The sequence below is a fragment of the Podarcis vaucheri genome (genome assembly GCF_965113315.1).
Source record: "Podarcis vaucheri genome assembly, chromosome: 15".
Classification (NCBI taxonomy): domain Eukaryota; kingdom Metazoa; phylum Chordata; class Lepidosauria; order Squamata; family Lacertidae; genus Podarcis; species Podarcis vaucheri.
Genome location: NC_138753.1, coordinates 2,107,677 through 2,125,776, shown reverse-complemented (window position 1 = coordinate 2,125,776; position 18,100 = coordinate 2,107,677). Strand labels below are relative to the sequence as shown.

General features: G+C 52.8%; 1 protein-coding gene across 14 annotated transcripts in view; it reads left to right on the top strand.

Moving 5' to 3' along the window:
• MYO18A (myosin XVIIIA) overlaps positions 1 to 17,769 on the top strand; it is a 141,826-nt gene extending 124,057 nt beyond the window's left edge. For 9 of the 14 annotated variants that reach the window (XM_082201643.1, XM_082201642.1, XM_082201640.1 and 6 more), the window contains 5 exons: positions 6 to 145; positions 1,691 to 1,735; positions 6,614 to 6,736; positions 8,958 to 10,306; positions 16,225 to 16,365. In XM_082201643.1, coding sequence (XP_082057769.1) covers positions 6 to 145; positions 1,691 to 1,735; positions 6,614 to 6,736; positions 8,958 to 10,305 — 1,656 coding nt within the window. In that variant the 3' untranslated portion in view covers position 10,306; positions 16,225 to 16,365. Of the gene's footprint in view, positions 1 to 5; positions 146 to 1,690; positions 1,736 to 6,613; positions 6,737 to 8,957; positions 10,307 to 16,224 lie in introns of all 14 variants that reach the window. The other 5 variants (XM_082201632.1, XM_082201638.1, XM_082201637.1 and 2 more) reach the window with 3 other exon arrangements.
• Positions 17,770 to 18,100: the final 331 nt, after the last annotated feature.

Here is an 18,100-nt window from a genome sequence, read left to right as displayed (position 1 = left end):
TCCAGGAGATGGATCTGGAGAGCTTAGAAGCTGCGAACCAGAGCTTGCAGTCAGACCTGAAGCTGGCCTTCAAGCGGATCGGTGACCTGCAGGCCGCCATCGAGGACGAGATGGAGAGTGACGACAACGAGGAACTCATCAACAGGTAGGCGATGGGTGGGGACCCGGAGCAACCAAATGAGCTGTCCTTCTAGGCATCGCTGCGTAGCCCTCGCCTGGCATAAGAGCATTAAGCAAAATCCTCTTGTCGGGGTGGGGAACCTGCAGGCGTCATGCATCTCCTGCCGTTCCAGGCCATTGGCTGTGCTGGCTGCTGGGAGCTGAAGTCCAGCCCCAGTTGGGGGGCACCATGTTCTCCACCATGGGCCCAAGGCAAGAGGTGGCCAGGCAGTTGCTTCTGGGAAGCTCCCAAGCGGGGCGTGATGGCTGCGGACAGCCAGAGGTAGATTGCCCTTGGACACAGAGGCTCCGTGGAGCTATTATCACCAATGGTTGTGGAATAAGCTCACCTTCCGAACACCTTTTAAGCCACCTGGGCTTAGCAAGTCACTTTGGCTTGTAAGTCACTTTGGGTTGCCCTGGGCAAGGTAAAGCGAGTAACAAAATCAGATGACGATGATTAAATCCTCAACAGATTTTGATACTTAATGTAATTACACGCTAAAAAAATAGTTGTTATTGGGAAACATAAAATACAGTAGTGGGTAATTGTTATAACTTGGGTAACCCTTTTTAAGGAAAAAAGAAAAGAAGCATAGGGTTGTATCCAACTAAGCTGTACTCAGAATAGACCCCTTGAAATTAATGGGCCCAAGTTAGCCTTGCCCATTGATTTCACTGGGTCTACACTTAGTTGGCTGCAACACATGTCATGCTATTGAGCCAATATAGATGGTTTCCCGTGGCCCGGCCTGCTCTTCCGGAGGGCTGGCATTGGCCTGCATCCGGGTATTCTCAGCGCCCTTGCCGTTCCCATCAAAAACTGTTGCAGAGAGCAGCTGAGAGAGATGGGCATGTTTAGCCTGCAGAAGAGGGGAGTGAGAGGAGGTGTGGTGGCCATCTTCAAATATCTGAGGGTCTGCCCAGTGGCGTAGCGTGGGGGGTGCAGGGGGGCCGACTGCACCGGGCGCAACATCTGGGGGGGCGCTGGCACTCGCAGCTCTCTGCCCCTACTAAAATCCACGGGTTAGGGGGCGCAAATTACTTGCCTTGCCCCGGGTGCTGACAACCCACGCTACGCCACTGGGTCTGCCACATGGAAGATGGAGCAAGGTTGTTTTCTGCTGCTCCCGAGGGGAGGACCCAAACCAAGGGGTTCAAATGACAAGAAAAGAGATTCCGACTAAACACCAGGAAGAACTTTTTGATGGTAAGAGCTGTTTTACAGTGGAATGGTCTACCTCCAAAGGGGATGGACTCTCCTTCATTGGAGGCTTTCAAACAGAGGTTGCGTGACAGGAAGTCTTTAGATTCCTGCTTTGCGGGAGGCTGGCTTGGACGTCCCTCGGGTCCCTCCCAACTCTACGATTCTATGAGCGAGTCCCCCTGTCACACTCTTCTCTCCCCAGCTACGCTTCTCATTTCTGGTTGCCCATCTTCCCTTCTCCCTCGCCCTCGTCCCGCCTTCCTGTGGTGTTTATTTTGCCTGTTTTCTCCCCCTCCCGTTCCCCCCTCCCCCCCCGTTCTCCAGTTTGCAGGACATGGTGACAAAGTTCCAGAAGCGCAGGAATAAGCTGTGAGGATGAGTTTCTCTCCCTTGCTTTCCAGTAACCCCTTGTTACTCCTAACCTTAAGCATGCCACAGAGGGGAGTGGGGGGGCCACAGGGCCTCCCCCACCCCCACAATGTAGTTGCATGCCCCCCTTCCTCGCGTGCGCATTGGCCTGGTATGCTCTAACTCTGTGTTTGCTGTGTCCCAAATGGGAAACTAATCGTAGGAAGGGAGGGGAGGGATTTGTGTGTGAAGAAGGGGTTGCTGGGTCGAGCCTTGCTTGGTTTCTGATCCTGGAGGGGGAGAGTATTGTCTCCATATATATATATATATCCTGCCTTCTTCCCAGAGCCGGGCTAAATCCCTCTCCCCAGAGATAAAGTAAGATTCTAGTCCTCAGGGCCGATCCAGCTAATAGGCAGCATGACACCACTGCCTCAGGCAGCAGAAGCTCCCGAGTCGATCACCCAGAGAAGCAATGCTCTCATCGGTGCTGATTTGGGGTGAGATCGTGGCCATTTGGGGCAAGATCTTGCCTGAAATCCCGCGAGTGCTTGTGGAACACGCAAGGCGGCGGAACAGGACGCACTGCTTCTGACAGCCCTCGTTTTGAAAAAAAGGTTGATTTAAACAGGAGCAAAGGAAGCTGTCGTAATTTTGCATAGTCAGATCCATCTATCTCAGTATTGTGTACACTGACTGGCAGCAGCCCTCCAGGGTTTCACGCAATGAGTCTTTCTCCCAGCCCCACGTGGAGATGCCAGTGGGGATTGCACGAGGGACCTCCACCACGCAGAGCAGATGGTCTGTACCGCAGAGGCACAGTCCTCCTCCAATTCTTTCCTTCAGTTCTCCCTCCCAGTTCTTTTGTTGGCTCACCTGTCGTTATGGTGAATTCTGGTGATGCTCCCGGTGGGCACACCTGTCCAAGTGGCCCCCCTGTGGGCAGTGGGTGGATTGAGGATCCAGCCCACCAGCTCTACTGGCATTACACACACAACGCTTTTGAGCAAACACTTCAAAATTGTTGTGTGTGGGCGCTGCAGAATATTTGCATAGAAGGGTATTGGCTCTGACCCCCCCCCCCACGTTGGGTGGTTCCACCGGGTGTGAGGCTACATAGTGGGTGAGATAGTCCTGAGAGGACCTCAGGTGAGCCTGCTGGTCTGACATCCTGTTCTCGCAGTGGCCAGCCAGGTGCCCCCATGGCAAGCAGGATCCAACCACGAGCGCCCTCTCCCCTCCTGGGCTTTCCAGCAGCTGGTATTCAGAAGCCTTGCTGCCTCCAACTGTGGAGGCATGAGATGGTTGCTGGCACTGTAGGGAGGTGCAGCCCTGCGGAGAATCGTGTGCTAAATGGGTGGGTGGGCTTCTTCAGCCTTCTTTTTGAATGATTGCTTTACTGCCTCGCTCTAGGTGCTTGGAAGGGGGAGGCAGAGACGTCCACCAGGAAAATGCTTTTGAGCATCCAGAGTTTTTGATACCTGGAATAACTCTGCTCATCTTAGGACACAGAGCAGCCAAAAATTCCAACAACCTGGACAAAATTCTGCGTGCCGCCCCGTGACTTCTCTCTGAGCCCAGGATCCTGGCTCTCCTGCTACGATGACTGTGATGGCAGAGCCTCTTTCCTCCCCGAGCCAAAGATGGGCTTGGCTGTGGCTGTGGCAGGATCTATATGGGCTAATGATAAATGTAATCTTGTGTAACAGTGATAGAGGGCCGCTAGAGCCTTGTTGTCACACACAATTAATGTCCCCCACAGTTCAGTCTGCGTTTGTTCGTTCCCCGGTGATTTGGATCCCAGTTAACTAATGGAACGCCAGCCTGGACATAAATTGCCTTTGACGGGAGGTTTAATTCCAACAATTTAAAATCTCAGCTGCCCCCCTGAGTTTGTTTACGGGGCTCCTTAGATTTCTTTGCGGTTTCTTTCTTTCTCCTGAGCAAACAAAACAAACCCAAAAAACACCCTGTCTCCTGGCATTTATTCCCAGAGAGGGAGATGTTGGGTTAATCAAGGGGACCTCGTTGCTTTGAATTTAACAAGGGAGATTCGGATTCAGGAGAGATGTTTGCCCGTTGCCATGCTCTTCCCTCGACGGAGGAAATGAAGAATAGCGTTCATTTTTAAGTTCACATTAGATATCCATTAGGAGGGGGAGATGTAGAGGCTGTTCCTGCAAAGTTTCCTGGGGGGGGGGTTAGTGGGAGGGGCGGGGGTGTTCCCCCATGGTCGTTCCACTTAGCTCCCTGAAAAACCAGGCAAAGAGTTATTGAGCCCAGCGAGGTGGGAATGAGAAATAACACCCCGATCTGCTCGTAAACGCACTTGTTATTGCCGTAATCCTAATGAAAGCGGTAAACAGCCCCTGTATTAGAGGAGAGATTTATACAGGGACGGCTCTAAATGTGTAGGAATAGTTCCTGTGTCCCCCCCCCCTTTTAAAAAAAACCCACGCACAACTGTGCTTTTCCGTGCTCGAGGCAATCAATACACTTATGGACGCTGCCTATAAATTTAGAGACTTTAAGCCGGATGGGGGCTGCGTTTACGTGCCCATATAAATCAGGCCTCGCTACCCTGTGGCGGGGTGTGTGTGGTGTTTCGGCTCGCTTGCGGCCATAAATCATTGCCCAGCCGAGTAGCTGCTGTTTGGGGCCCGCTAAACTCCCAGTTTACCAGGGGACAGCGGAGTGTAGCTCTTCCCCGCCATTGCCTTAATCTGATGCTCTGGCAGAGGAGGAGGTGGAGGGCTGTAAGAAAGGAAGCTTTGCTCCCCTTTCCTGTCCCCAGCAGCTCTGCAATATCCCCCTTTCCTCCCTCTCCTTAACATCTGCCTGCTGTCTCTACCATTTATTACCTTTTCAGGCCCGTAATTCAGCTGGCAATGGGCTGGGGTGGGTGGAGGAGATGGATGCCAGGAATCTGGGCTGGGGTGGATGGAGAGGAAAGGTGTTCTGAGGTTTTCCCTCCCCCTTTCTTTTAATGAGCTGAACTCATCGTATTGGCAGAGGAACGAGCCTTTGACTCTTTTCGTTAGCCAGCTCTTGGGGGATTTGAAGGTTTAATGGGCCTGCCCTCTCGGATGTACCTCGCCTTGAGGGGTCTCTCTCTTTCTCACCGTTTTGTAGATTCTTCCCTTTTGTCCCCTCTACAACATCCTCAATTTTCCCTGCTCAGTCCTGTTCTGAGCCTCCCCCGTGGGAAATATCTCTATGATATGAACGAGCAAGGGGTGGGAGTTGGAGGTGGCTTATTTATACCGGCTTATCTGATATGGCTCCTTTTCCTCCAAAGACACGGGAGTTTGGTGCAAACATGGCTAATTTTTCTGCTGGGAATCTCTGGCCCTGTAGGGATCCTACGGGGTGTGTGTGTGTGTGTGTGTGTGTTCTTCTTGAGAATGCAAACAGAAATTTCTTAGCCTCCTCAACAAACTACAGTCTCCAGGAATGGAGAAGGGAGAAGCCAAATAGAATACACCCTTTTAACTTCATTGTGGTTGGAGGCTGCAGTGGGGTGAGAGAAGCCTTGTGGAAGAAGTGGGTTTTGTGGGGGGTGGATTAGACTGTGGTGGGGGGGGAGAAAGGGGTACCGCTGTCAGGTAGCCTGAGGTCATCCAGGGTTGGCTGGGTGGTTTATTTTACTGCATTTATATCCCATGTTTTCCTCTGAAGAGCTCGTGACGGTGTGCATAGTTCTCTCCCCACTCATATACGCCCCACAGCAACCCTGTGAGGTAGGTTAGGCTGAGAGAGGCAGTGACTGGCCCAAGGTCACACCAGTCAGCTTCAGATCCTAAGAACTAAGCCAGTAGCCAGTAGGAAGAGCTGTGTTTGCTGCTTTCCTGAGCACCATCGTGGGTCTCCTAGGCGCACTGCTCTAAGCAGATCCTCAAAGGCAGGAGCATATTGTGAGAATTGGGAATGACATCGTGGCGTACAAAAATAACTTGAAGCTGACGGTTGGAGACCCTTGAAGGCAGCTCGGCAGTTACCCACGGAGAGGCTCAAGAGGCTGTCGGCTATCTCCTTCTCCGCAGGGTAGGGTGATGGATCTCAGCATAGCACAGACTTCTCCGTCTCCATCTCTCTCCAGCTCTCCAGGCCAGTGGGCATGTGACGTTTTTCTTTAAAATACATTTCAGGGATGGAGAATAGTGCAGGCGCACAAACCTCACCAGCCCTCTCTCCCATGCCCCTGACATTTGGCCAGGTTGGGCGCTTTCAATGTGCAGCTTCGTCTAAGCTGCTGGAGACGGCAGTTTTTCCTCCCCCAGAGAGTCAGAGGTGCATCAGAAGGAGGATTTGGACTCTGAAACATCTGGAGGGGTGGGAAAGACTATCCTGCACACTCCTCCTGCCCTCACCTCTGGCCAAGAAGGCCCTGTAGGCTTTTGAGTTGTTTTGAGAACCTTCTTGACCCGAGGGCTGAAAGTTGTGTGCGTGCAGACCACAGGAGGCGAAGCCTGCATCCAGCCACATCCAGCTCCCCTCAGCATAAGAGAGCCTGGCTGCTGGATCAGGCCAGAGGGGGGCCCTCTAGTCCAGCACCCGGTTTTCACAGAGGCCTACCAGGTGCCTCTATGCAGCAATTTCCCCCACTTAGGATTTCCTGCACTTACTCTTTCAGCAGTGGAGTTAACCTTTCTCTCTGGCCTTGGCCAAGGTCAGGAGGGTGTTCCAAGGGTTTTTAAACCCCAGTCCCCTTCATCAGCATGTGGCACCCTGCTCTCATCCAGGTGAGGTTTGGGGGCAGGTCCCTCCTCCTCCTCGACTGCCAATTAACTCTTTCTTGGCTGGCCCTCCTAAGTACCTTTGTTGTGCATGTCGAATACGACCCTGGCGCCTGCCCTGGGAAGGACAGTTCTGATGCAGCCCTTTTCCCTCCTGTTCCAGCGAGGGCGACTCGGACGTCGATTCTGAGCTCGAGGACCGTGTGGATGGTGTCAAGTCATGGCTGTCCAAGAACAAGGGGTCTTCCAAGACGGTCTCTGAGGACGGCAGCCTGAAGAGCAGCAGGTTAGCATTATGGGGCCTGGGAGGACTCCCCTCCCCTCCCCAGCCTCCATTCCTCCTCCTCCTCCTTTTACCCACCTCCTCACCACTGGAATCGAGTTGGTGCAATGCATCCTGTTCCCAGCATCCACTTTCTGTCTGCATATGGGGCCTTCTTCTGGGAAAGGATTCTTGCAAGTGGGTTCCCAGGAAGAGAATCTCTGTCTCTGTCCAGAGACTCCAGGCAGTGAGTGAGGAGATGGGATCCCAAACTGCAGTTAGCTGTGGCTGATGGAATGGATCCCCTTCATCTTCCTCTGGGCCACTTCTGGGCCCCCTGTAACTTGGCCAGACAGCTCCTGAATCTTCACACACACACATATTATCCTTGCAGGCATTCTCAAGCCCCACTTTCCTTGGGGGTGGGTGTCCGTCATCCCAAGGGGTTCAGTGCCTTCCTTCCTCTGCACCCACCTTTCTTGGGGAGAATGTCAAGTAGGCCAGGAAGGGGTGCCTGGGGGGCGTAAGAACATAGGAAGAGCCCTGCTGGTTCAGGCCACCCACTCCCGCCTTCTGTTCTCACAGGGACCCCACCAGATGCCCCAATGGGAAACCCACAAACAAGATTTGAGCATACACACATGCATAATTTTATTTGTATGCCACCTTTCCACAGTTCAAACCACGCTCACGGCAGCTTACAACATGGGGAAGAACACATGACTGTAGCGAAAACAAAATGAAACATTAAAAAATACATAACCATATGGAACAAAATCACAAGGAGATCTAAAGTAAAGTTTTTTTTAAAAAACAAACTCAACAGCAACCCAAGAGTCCATTCAGCAGCCTCAGCTTTTGTAGCTGGAGTCAGTCGGGGGCCTCCCAAGCCAGATGGAAAAAGGCCTTCAGGAGAGAAGGGTCATCCAGGACTCTCAGCACAAGAGCACTCTCCCCTCCTGTGGTGTTCAGAAGTAGTGCTGCCTCTGGCTGCCGAGGGCAGAGCACAGCTGTAGTGACTAGGGCCGGGGCAGAGGGGTCTCTGCAGCTTTGGCCATGAGCCTGTCCCCCTTCCCCCTTCCCTCTGCAAGTTCCTGTACCCTCAATAGCACAAACTGAAGGCGCACGCTCCATTCCACACGCTCAGGCCACCGGAAGGGGGTCAGTGGCTATCTGCCTGTTGGCTACTGAAGAGGGTGTCTTGCTGGAGCGGCCCAGCCAGCCAGTTGCCACCTCTCTCCCTCTCCCTCCCTTTCCCCTCCCCTCGCTCAGAGTCTTTGGAAGTGACCAGGAACCAGACGGGCTATTTATAGGACACCTGTTGCCATGGCAACCAGCCGCACTGAGCCGCGGCAGCCTGATGCTGATGGCGCGGGCTGAGCCGAGGGTGCCTGCCTGCCTGCCTGCCTGCCTGCCTGCGGGTGTTACAAGGGCCTTTTGTGTTCCTCCGAAGTGGCAGGGGAGACAATGATCCCTCCCTGGGGTGGGGGTTGAAAAGCTCCTCCATGACCCCCCCATATCCTGCAGCTGAGCAGGTGCAGAAAGGGTGGCAGGAGCAGTGCTAGTGGACCTTGCCCACCCCAATCCGAGCGCACTCCTCAAGCGAGCACCTGCTAGCGGGGATCGGGTTGGGTGTTTGTGTCAAAGCCATTTCTCACTTTGGGGATTCAGCCCCCCTGCTACCCCCCCCACCAACACAAACCCCTCCCCTTCCCCTTCCTTCCTTCCCCCAAAGCCACCCACACGTGCCATGTGCCAAGCAGAGGAAGATCTGAGGCACACTCTTAATTGGTTTAATTTATTCTTCGGCATGGATGTAAAACATTTTGTTATGGAAGATAATGCCCCCTTTTTGCCAATGCTGGGAATCAATTGTTACGTGCCGCCAGCGTTTTTCAGGTAGTTGACAACAAAATTAATTGAAATCAATAGCGGCTTTTTTCCGGGGGGGGGAGGGGGGAAGCAATGGTGTAGAACAATGCCTTAATTTGCATGATGCTTCCTGTGAAGTTAATTCTTTCGCAGACACAGTGTTGGGCTGTTTTCTTTCTGGATCTTCTTTTTCTCCCTTTCCCCCTCCCACATGCTCACTCAACCTCTCCCACTCTTCTTCTTCTCTCTCTCTCTCTCACTCACACACACACACATACACACACACTCATTCTCCCACATGCACCCCAACCCTTGAATTTACTGTCTCTCTCTTTCTGTGCTCTCCCTTGCTCCCTTCCACCTGCCCCGTCAGAACCGCCCTGAACTCAGTTGCTAAAGAGGGCAAGGAGGCTGACGAGAGGCCCGCCTCCGTCATGAGCTCCCTAAGCTACAGGAAGCGGGGCAACCTTAAGGACTCCATCGGTGGCAAAGGGGACGAGGAAACCCTCTTCTCCACCCTGAACGAGCGCCCGGCCTCTCCCACCCGCTCCTTCCGCAAGGCCAAGCGCAACTCGGGGGCCAGCGGCCTGGACGACAGCAGCTCTGTCGCCTCGTGGAAGAAGCCCACCAGAGTGGTGGACGACCTGGACGAGAGGGGCTCGGTCCTCTCCCAGCCCTTCTCTGAAGCCAGCGGCCAGCTCTGCCACAAGGGATTGGAGAAACGCTGGTCCATCTCGGCTGCGGAGTTCGACAAGACCTCAGTTCTGTCCGCTCCCATGAGTCACGGCGGGGCCTCCTGGGGTGGCCTGGATTCCCGGGAGCAGGATGCCAGGTCATCCCTCAGCTTCGCTCTCTCCAGCCCAGGCAGCTTGCGGCGGAGCACCTCCCGCCTGGACGACCTCAGCCCTTCCTACAGTCGCCCGGGTTCCCGCCTCTCCATGGGCCACTCCCAGCTGGACGACGCAGCCAGCATTGCCCCCAGCGACTCCTTCTCCCTCTACAGCCAGCACTCCCTTTCCCGCAGCCTCTCTGTGCCCCCGCGGCCCCGCAGCTCCGCCGCGGATGAGCTCCAGGCAGAGGATCCTGACATCCGGCCTGTCAGCCACCGCAGCTACCTGGACCCGGACCTGGAGGCAGCCATCAACGAAGTGCTGAGCTACAAGCCCGTCAAGTTCAAGCGTTCCAGCCTGGATCCTGACTCGGATGGCGACGACGACAGGAAGAGCGTGCGGAGCACCAAGAGTGCCGTCCTGGCCGAGCACTCGGCCGAGCCCCCGGCCAGCAGCCTGCGCAGGTCAGCCTCGGCCTTGGATTTCTCCAGGCCCCACGGCACAAAGGGCAAGAGCCGGAGGAGGAGCTCCAGCGAGTCCTCTTCCTCCTCCTCTTCGTCCTCTTCCCCGGAGCGGCAGCGGAAGAGCTCCAAGAAGCGCTCCAAGAAGTCCAAGAAGAAGTCCAAGAAGAAGAAGAAGCAGCGCTCGCGCTCGGCGTCCTCAGAATCCTCTTCCAGCGGCTCGTCGGGCTCCACCGTCTCTTATCGCAGCAACTCCAGTGTCAAGAAGGGCCCCAAGCGGGCAGGCCCGGGCTCTGAAGGGGAGGACGTTTCCAGGGAGGGCCCTGAGGCCGGGAAGTCCAACAAGCAGCTCAAGAAGGAGGAGAAGCAGCGCAAGAAGGAAGTGGACAGCCTGATGATGAAGTACCTCTATCGCCCGGAGAGCGACTAAGGCAGGTGGCATGGAGGCAGTTGTGTGCCAGGTGTGAGCACGGCGTTCCTGACTAACCTCTAACAAGGGGGAGGGGTGGGAGGCCCTCCAGGCTGGATTTGAGCCTTATCCTGGATCAACGGCAGCTCAGCTTACCCAACCGGAAGGATGTCCACGTTCTTCTTCTTCCCTGCATGCTGGCAGCGGATGGACGGCATGGGTCGACTTAGCCTCCGAGTGTGCATGCGTTTGGTGTGTCTCCCCAGTCACTAACTTCGTCTTCCAGGACTCACCTTCCTTTTCAGGCTGGATCCTGACTCCTGTACACTGGGTTCTCCCTGCTCAGTCAAGGGGGCGGCACCTAACCTGCGTGGCACAGGGTAGTAGTGGGACATTTGTTTATTTCATTTCATGTTTTGCATTGATTCCTATAAAACATCTCCAGGAGTTCAACAATAACAGCACCATAAATTATATACATATTAAATCAGCTGGGTTTTATCCAGTACGGTGCTAAGGAACTCATCCTGTCTGCGCAAGGATTCATAGGGTCATCTAGTGGAAACCCCTACAAAGAAGGAATCCATGCTAGTGCAGCAGAACTCACCACTACCTCTCTTCTTCCTGAGCATGCTCTAAATTTGTTCTAGGTTTCTCCTCAACCCTCTGGAGCAGGTTTGGAAAGGGGTGCAAGGAAGAGAGGGGGATAGTTTCCATTGCACCAGCCGAAATCCTTAAAGCTAACATAGCAAGCCCAATGAAAACAATTTCACAAATTTTATTTAAGGCATTTGTATGACGCTTATTCGCTTGCGTTTCTCAGCGGCGTAGGTAAAAAAAGCCAAACTGGATAAATTGAAACTGTGAAATAGAAATCTACGATAAAACCTAGCGCTATCTTGAAAAGCTTGCCAGAACGAGGAAGCCTCAGCCGTGCGCCTGAAGTTCTGCAGGGAGGGTTGCCTGTCTAATCTGTCTGAGTTGAGAGAGGGCTTCCACAGGCTTGAACGCACTGATGGTAAAAGCGATTAGAACAATTTCATATATAAAAACAATTTCAAGTCCAATACAGATAACGGGCTGGGATGAAGAAGAAGAAGAAGAAGAAGAAGAAGAAGAAGAAGAAGAAGAAGTAGTAGTATATCTCCATTTATTGAGAAAAGGAGGTCTTCAGATGACGTGGCCTGCCTGATGTTGAAGCCGAGCTCCTCGCTTTGTGGTTGGAGCAGGGCTGCCTGCCATCAATGGTGGCCTGGCTGGCTGTTCCTGCCATGCAGAGGTTCTCGGCATCATTGGTTGGCGTTATTATTATTATTATTCCCCGCCTTTTTCCTTGACAGGCCTCAAGGCGGCTTACAGATAAAAACAAGAATTACTAAAAACATGGGAAAATCTATCATTAAAAAACAATTAAACGTTGATAGAATTAAAACTATATACATACATAACGTATACATACAGATGCACATCTGCGGGGAGGCAGTTCCACAGCTTTGGGGCTGCCACAGAGAAGGCCCTCTCCCCCTGGGCCACCCCACCCCCGAGCCGCTGAGGGTGGAGGAACTACCAATCTCAGCACCTGAGAAAGTTTGTAGGGAAGGAGGCGATCTTTCAGCTATTTGGGTGCATGTGTATCTAAATCAGAATCCCAAAGATCAAACCTCCATCCAATAAATGCAGCCCTTTTCTGGGCAGACCCAATTCCAGGTTGAAATCCAACCTGAGTTTTGGGTGTGCGTGTTTCTCCTGTCTGAATGGACTATTCATGGTCAGGTGAGCAAGCCCTCCTGATTGCCACCAGGGCAGATCTGCGGAACCAAACAAAACCCTGCCAGCCCTAGGCCACCGCTTGCCCCAGCACTTTCCCCCCCCCACCCAAACCCAAGGTGCCCTTCACGCCTGCAGTGTGTGCCACCATGTCCAGGTGCCAGGCTCTGTCCAGCTCTGGAAGGCCATCATTGTGCAGGCCTGACCTGGAGGATTGTGCCTCCCACTGCCTCCATCCTCACAACCAGTCTTCTCATCTTCTCCAAGTTCACCCCCCTCCTCCTGGCCACTGCTGGCTTGGTTTTATTCTGGCGGGTGGCACAAGAGATGCCAGGGTGCGTCTACCTAGGCCAGAGAGAAGAGAGTTCCCAGAGGCGGGCGGGGTGGAGAGCCATAAGAAAACCGTGTCTCTCTCGGAGTGTCACTGCTGTTCTGAAGGCTTGAACATCTCCTGATGAGGCTGCGCTGCGCTTGGCAGCTGCGCACGCCCAGGTTGGGAGCCTTTGTTTGCCCACTTCGAAGATGTGACAAGGGAGAGGCGGCTGTGTGTGTGTGTGTGTGTGTGTGTGTGTGCGCTTGCCTCTGCAGCAAGCATTTCGAAGAGAAGCAACAGCAGCGAAGGCAAGATTGTGTGCGCGTCCCTCTTCCCCCTCCCTGCCAATCCCTAACAAAAATTTATTTGTGTATTAAATGGTTTCCGACAGCTCTGAATGGGAGAATTATCTAGAAAAGAGAGACTGCATTTTCTCTCTTTTTATTTCCTTCTCCCCGCCCCCACCCCCCACACTTTTTTTTTTTAAAAAAAAATACATTTTCTCTTTTAAATGTTCAATTACTATTGCAGCCTCCCGCAGCTGGGGGAATGTTGTGCTTTAGATTTCTTAATGCACTTAACGCTCCAGCTGCCATAACAAGAAATGGAGCTGGGAGGGCAGGATTGGGTTCGGGTGCGCGAGTAAGAGAGGGGGCAGGGGGGGGGAGAGAAGAGAAGAGAAGGAAGAAAATGTGTCTCTTTTTTCCTCTAAGCAACTGTGCAACAGGGTGTGGAATTGCTGAGAGCTGGAAGGAGGGACAAGGGAGGTCATTTAGTGAGTCTGTAATGCACAGCCGCCTTTTCTCTCCCACCCCCAAACCCATCTTAAGCACACACACTCCCTGTTTTCTGTGATCACTCCTGCAAGTTTCACACAATTTGGCCATGTGTGTGTTTGCGAGAACAGCAAGAGATGTGGTTAATGTGCCCGACACTGTGTGCATTGTGGGAGAAACCTGTGTTGTTGTTTTTTAAAAAACCAATCCAGGTTTTCATCCTGAGAAAGAAGGGTATCAAAAGTCTGCGAAGCACATCCCCCCTCCCTCCTCCATGGCATTCTGGAGTGTCAAATAGTTTTATGGGTTTTATGGATTCCTTTTACGGCTTGGCCTGTCGCTCTTTTGCCACCCTCAGCTCAGGGCAATGCTTCCCTGTCTCTAGCATGGTGGAGTGGGACTTGATTCATTTCACAGCTGAATTGCTCTGATTCGCACTCCGCAAAACACAAACCGAAATGGCAACCGTCCTTTGAAATTCGCCCGAATTTTCCTAATGATCTTAATTTTTACATGTGCAAAAAAAATTGCATGTGCTGGGGTTAAAGTGTGCGTAGAAATGCATAAGTTTGTGAAAATAGCATACCAAAAAATGCATTACGGTCATGAACGTCGCTTGCAAAACTGTATTAGGCAGGATTATTACTTATTTTATTTATTTGTAACATATGCTGCTTGATTGTAAACAAAAACAACAACAGAACAGCCACCTCAAAGCTGTTTGCAATTAGGATTGCATACAAATATGTCTGCGTTAGGAGAAATTTGGAGTAAAAGGCTGCCGAATTTTCACGAGGACTTTTACACACACAAAAAAAAATTATATATGGGCAGTGACCATTTTGCAGTGACCTGGAACACAACCTCTGCATTTGCAAATTGACATAGCAACTGAACTTCAAGATTGGGAAAGATGGGGAACTTGAGAGGGAGGGAAATGGACAGCTTCCACCCATCCTTCGTCTCCAGGCCATTTGGGCTTATTTAATTTATTAATTTCTATCCCCCCCACCCCACCCCCTGGGAATTCCAGGTAGTGTGTTCATGGTTCTCCCTCCCTCCTCATTTAATCCCCACAGCATCCCTGTGAGGTGGGAGGCAGGTCACACCCAGCGAGGGCTCCATGGCCGAGTGGGGAATTCAGACTCTGGTCTCTCCCAGATCCTAGTCCAGTGCTCTAACTGCTGCACCATCACTGCTGTGCAGGCTTCTGTTTGGGCTCCTCCTGGTTTGGAGAGCCGTCGCAGCTGGTTCTCCCTCCCTCCGGTCTGGATGAGCCTGAAACCTAATAAGGATGAAGAGATCCGAATCAGGATTCCCAGAGCTGTAGAGGAAACAGCTGGATCCGCTCGGATCCTGAATTGATTTCAGCTGCCCGATTTCCAACAAATCCTCGCAAGGCTCAAGTGCTGCTTTTCCCATTCGCGTGTTTGGATTTTACATTTGTGTCGTGCCCACAGCGGGCGTTCTCCTAACAGAAGACAGAAATGCTGTTTCAGACGCAACTTAACTAATTTGTGGGGGGGGGGGTGGTGGCAAGCAAGGCTCAATTGCAAGGCTCCCATCACAAAGCTCCCCTCCAGCAAATCCTTCGTGCCAGGAGGGACTTTCCAAATGGCTCCGCGTAATGAGCGAGTTTGCGAGGTTATTTCTTCTCTCTCTCTCTCCCCCCCCCCTTTTCCCCGAGCGTGGCTCGCAACAGATAGGGGTGAAATTTCCAACAAATGCCTGATTTGCTACAGATTATTTGCTTAGCTCTGCTAACTACGGGGGAGAGTAAATCACTGCAGAATGCCCTGGAAGTGTCTGGGAGAGGAGAGGAAAAAATATAAAATAAAAATGAATAATGAGCTCTCGTGAAAGTGAGCTGCTGGCTTAACAGTTTGCCAAGGCAAGCAGAGACCCAGAGGAGATGTGGGGGCCCCATCTATGAGCTGGGAAGAGAACCCCTGAATGCCCCACCGTGAGGAAAAAGCTCTATTTTAAATCAAGCTCTGCTTTTTGCAAACTACCTGTTCCTGAGAGAGAAGTCTTCTTCCAGCCAGCTGTGGCAGAGGGCACATAAGCCTACTCACGCCCCATAACCGCACCATCCAAGCCCCCAATTTCGTAATGAGCACAGGATTCAGTCTTCTGAATATCGGCACCCTTTCCCCTTCCTTTTAAAAGAAGCCTCATCTTTCTAGTCCCTAATACAGTGTGAGATCCTTGATGAGATTTCAAGCCAAGCGGAGGCAGGGGTTGGGAGGCAGTGTGCTGGAATGCCAGTAGCAAATTGCAGGTGCTTCATGTCTTGCCCCTTTAGCTTGCAGCGGCAGAATAAATTGTGTACCGCAAGCAAAAATGCATTGGCGAACCCACAAGTTATGTGCGTTGCAGGAATCTGCTTTTCTGGGCGCAGGATATGCGTTCTGAGCTGCTGTCTTCTCCTCGCCCTGGTTAGGGCAGAGCACCCAGAGCTGGCTTTGAAAGCAGAACTTGGACCAGGGCTTGGGGATGTTGGAGGCTTCTGATGGAAATCGCTTCTTCCTTCCATGCCCGGAACAGAAATCAATCCAGCAAATGCGATTGGGATTCACTGCTATTGTCACTTTTAGTCCGCAAACGATATGTAATAGATCACACTCCTCCTCTCAATTTGCATTGTGTTTCTTTGCATCGAAAGGAATGGGGGCGGGGAGCAATGCAACGACAAAACTGGCGTAATTTCATCACAGCAAGATGGATTGTGTGGCAAAAACTGAGTTGCTCCGGCCTGTTTTGTGGGATGCAGCTGATGTGTGTGTGTCGGCCAGCACTACAGGGCCTAGCAGTGGCCTTCCTGGGGGCAGGTCAGGAAGCCGCGTGGAGAACAAAGGGCGTTTTTACAACTGATACTAACCATTAGGCTTTCTTGCTGCTACTTGTGCATGTGTGTGAATCGATGGGATTAGAAGCTGAAGAAAGGCAGCTTTTAGGGGGGGTGTCAGTCTGACACGGGCAGGTGGCCAGCTTGGAAAACGCAAGCCGCTGAGCCTCCACTTCACTCAGAACAGCCCTCTGCCTCGGTTTTTGACCTTGTCCTCTTGTTTCTCCCTCCCGCAGCCCCCCCGGCTATCGGAAATCATTCACCTACGACAAGTCAGACGAGGAGCGAGACACTTTTGACGGCGCCCACCGGTCCAAGCACTCCTCCCGGAGCTACCTGAGCGACAGCGACTCGGAGAGCAAGCCAGCAGAGACCACAGCGTAGCCCCAGGCAGGAGCAAGGCTGGCGGGCCGTTCGCCTCCCGACCCTCTCTGTGGTTGGGCATGCCGGGCGCAAATGGAGGCACCCCTCTGCAGCACCAGCCTCCGGCCAGCGCACTTCCAGGTAGTCTCTCTCTCGCCCCTGCCGCCAGCTTGGGGGCGCCGCACGACCACCGTCCTCTTGCACGGGAGAGAAAGGCAAGGACTCTGCGGGGCCACTTGTTCCTTGCGGCGAAGAGGTGGGCTGGGGGTGGGCGGCCTGGCCACCCTGCTCAGCTGCAGGGAGCCCCACCCCCCACCCCGCCACTGCAGCCAGGCTGACCTGTGTGTGTGCCAGAGGGATTTTGCGCTCCTGCCAAGCTTGCCTCCGGGGGCCCCGTTTGTGGCTGCAGGACTGTTCCGTGGACAGCAGAGGATGCCAGCCGCCTCCTCGCTTCCTCTTGTGTGCGTGCGACAAGGTGTTGGCGGGGGAGCCCTTCTCAACGCAGTGCCTGCCCCTCTTACATTATAATTTAAATCCGTTCTGACCTTTGTGTGATGTCCAAAGAAACGAGAAACAACCCCCCTTTTATTCAAACCATTTTTTAGAAAAATAGCTGAGCCGAAAAACACAGATTCACTCTCTGTCTTCTGCCTCCCAACCATGGGGGAAAAACCCACCTGCCCCTCTAGCTCAAGTCTTTTGAGCACACACAGCTCATGCCTTGCACGCTGGCACACAAAGCCACATCATTTCCATGCCCGCATTTTCTTGCACTTGGATTTGGGGGGTGGGCACAGGGTGGTGGTTGTTCTGCCACACCTTCTGAGCACCCCTGAGAGGCTCCCTACCTCCAGGAATGCTTTTGTTTTTAAAAGAAAGAGCGGAATGTATCCTCTCTGCCTTCTCCACACTCACAAAACCACACACGCCGTCTTTGCGCAGGGGGTCCCAGGTCCCACCCCTTCCGGTAACCAAAATGGCTCAGTCGTCTCCTCCCCCGCCCCCGGCTTGATCCATATTTTATCGCTCATTTTTCTCTGCTGTTGCTCCTCCAGCAGACTTCCAAAGGAGCCGCTTTGCATTTTAGCTTCCCAAAACACCCTTTGCTTCCCTGGCCAGGAGCCCCCCACTGCCCCCCCCCCAGCCCCAACGCTCACCTATAACCCTCGCTAAGTTATACACAAGACTGGACTCTTTGTGGGGGTGGAGAGCTGAGGTGGGGGGAGTGCTGGGGGCTCCCCGCACTGCCAAGCTCCTCTCTCTCTCTCTCTCTCGTCTGGGTTTGGTTTCTATTATTACTATTTTTTGCACTACTTCAGTTGTGCGTTGGATTTTTTTCTAATTTTATTTTTGGTTCCCTTCCCCTCCCTTGTCTGTCGACTTTAAATAAAATAAATGTCATTTATGGGTAGTGTAAACCCCTCTGGCCGTCGGTGTCTTCTCTGAGAGTGTCAGTGGTGGACTCTCCACCTGAGGATTTTAAACAGAGGTTGGATGGCCCTCTGTCGGGGATTCTTCAGCTGAAATTCCTGCATGGCGGAGGGTTGGACAAGATCGCCCTTGGAGATCCCTTCCACCTTTACAATTCTGTGATTCTATGGTCCTGGGGCCAAGGGAAGGGGTGGAGGAGATACGTTTCCCCATATAATGGAGCCATAATTCTGAAAAAAAAAAAAACAACACCCCACCAACCTCTACAGTTGGAAGCACACTTTGTTCTCTTGCTGCACAAAAGATTTATTTCTAGCG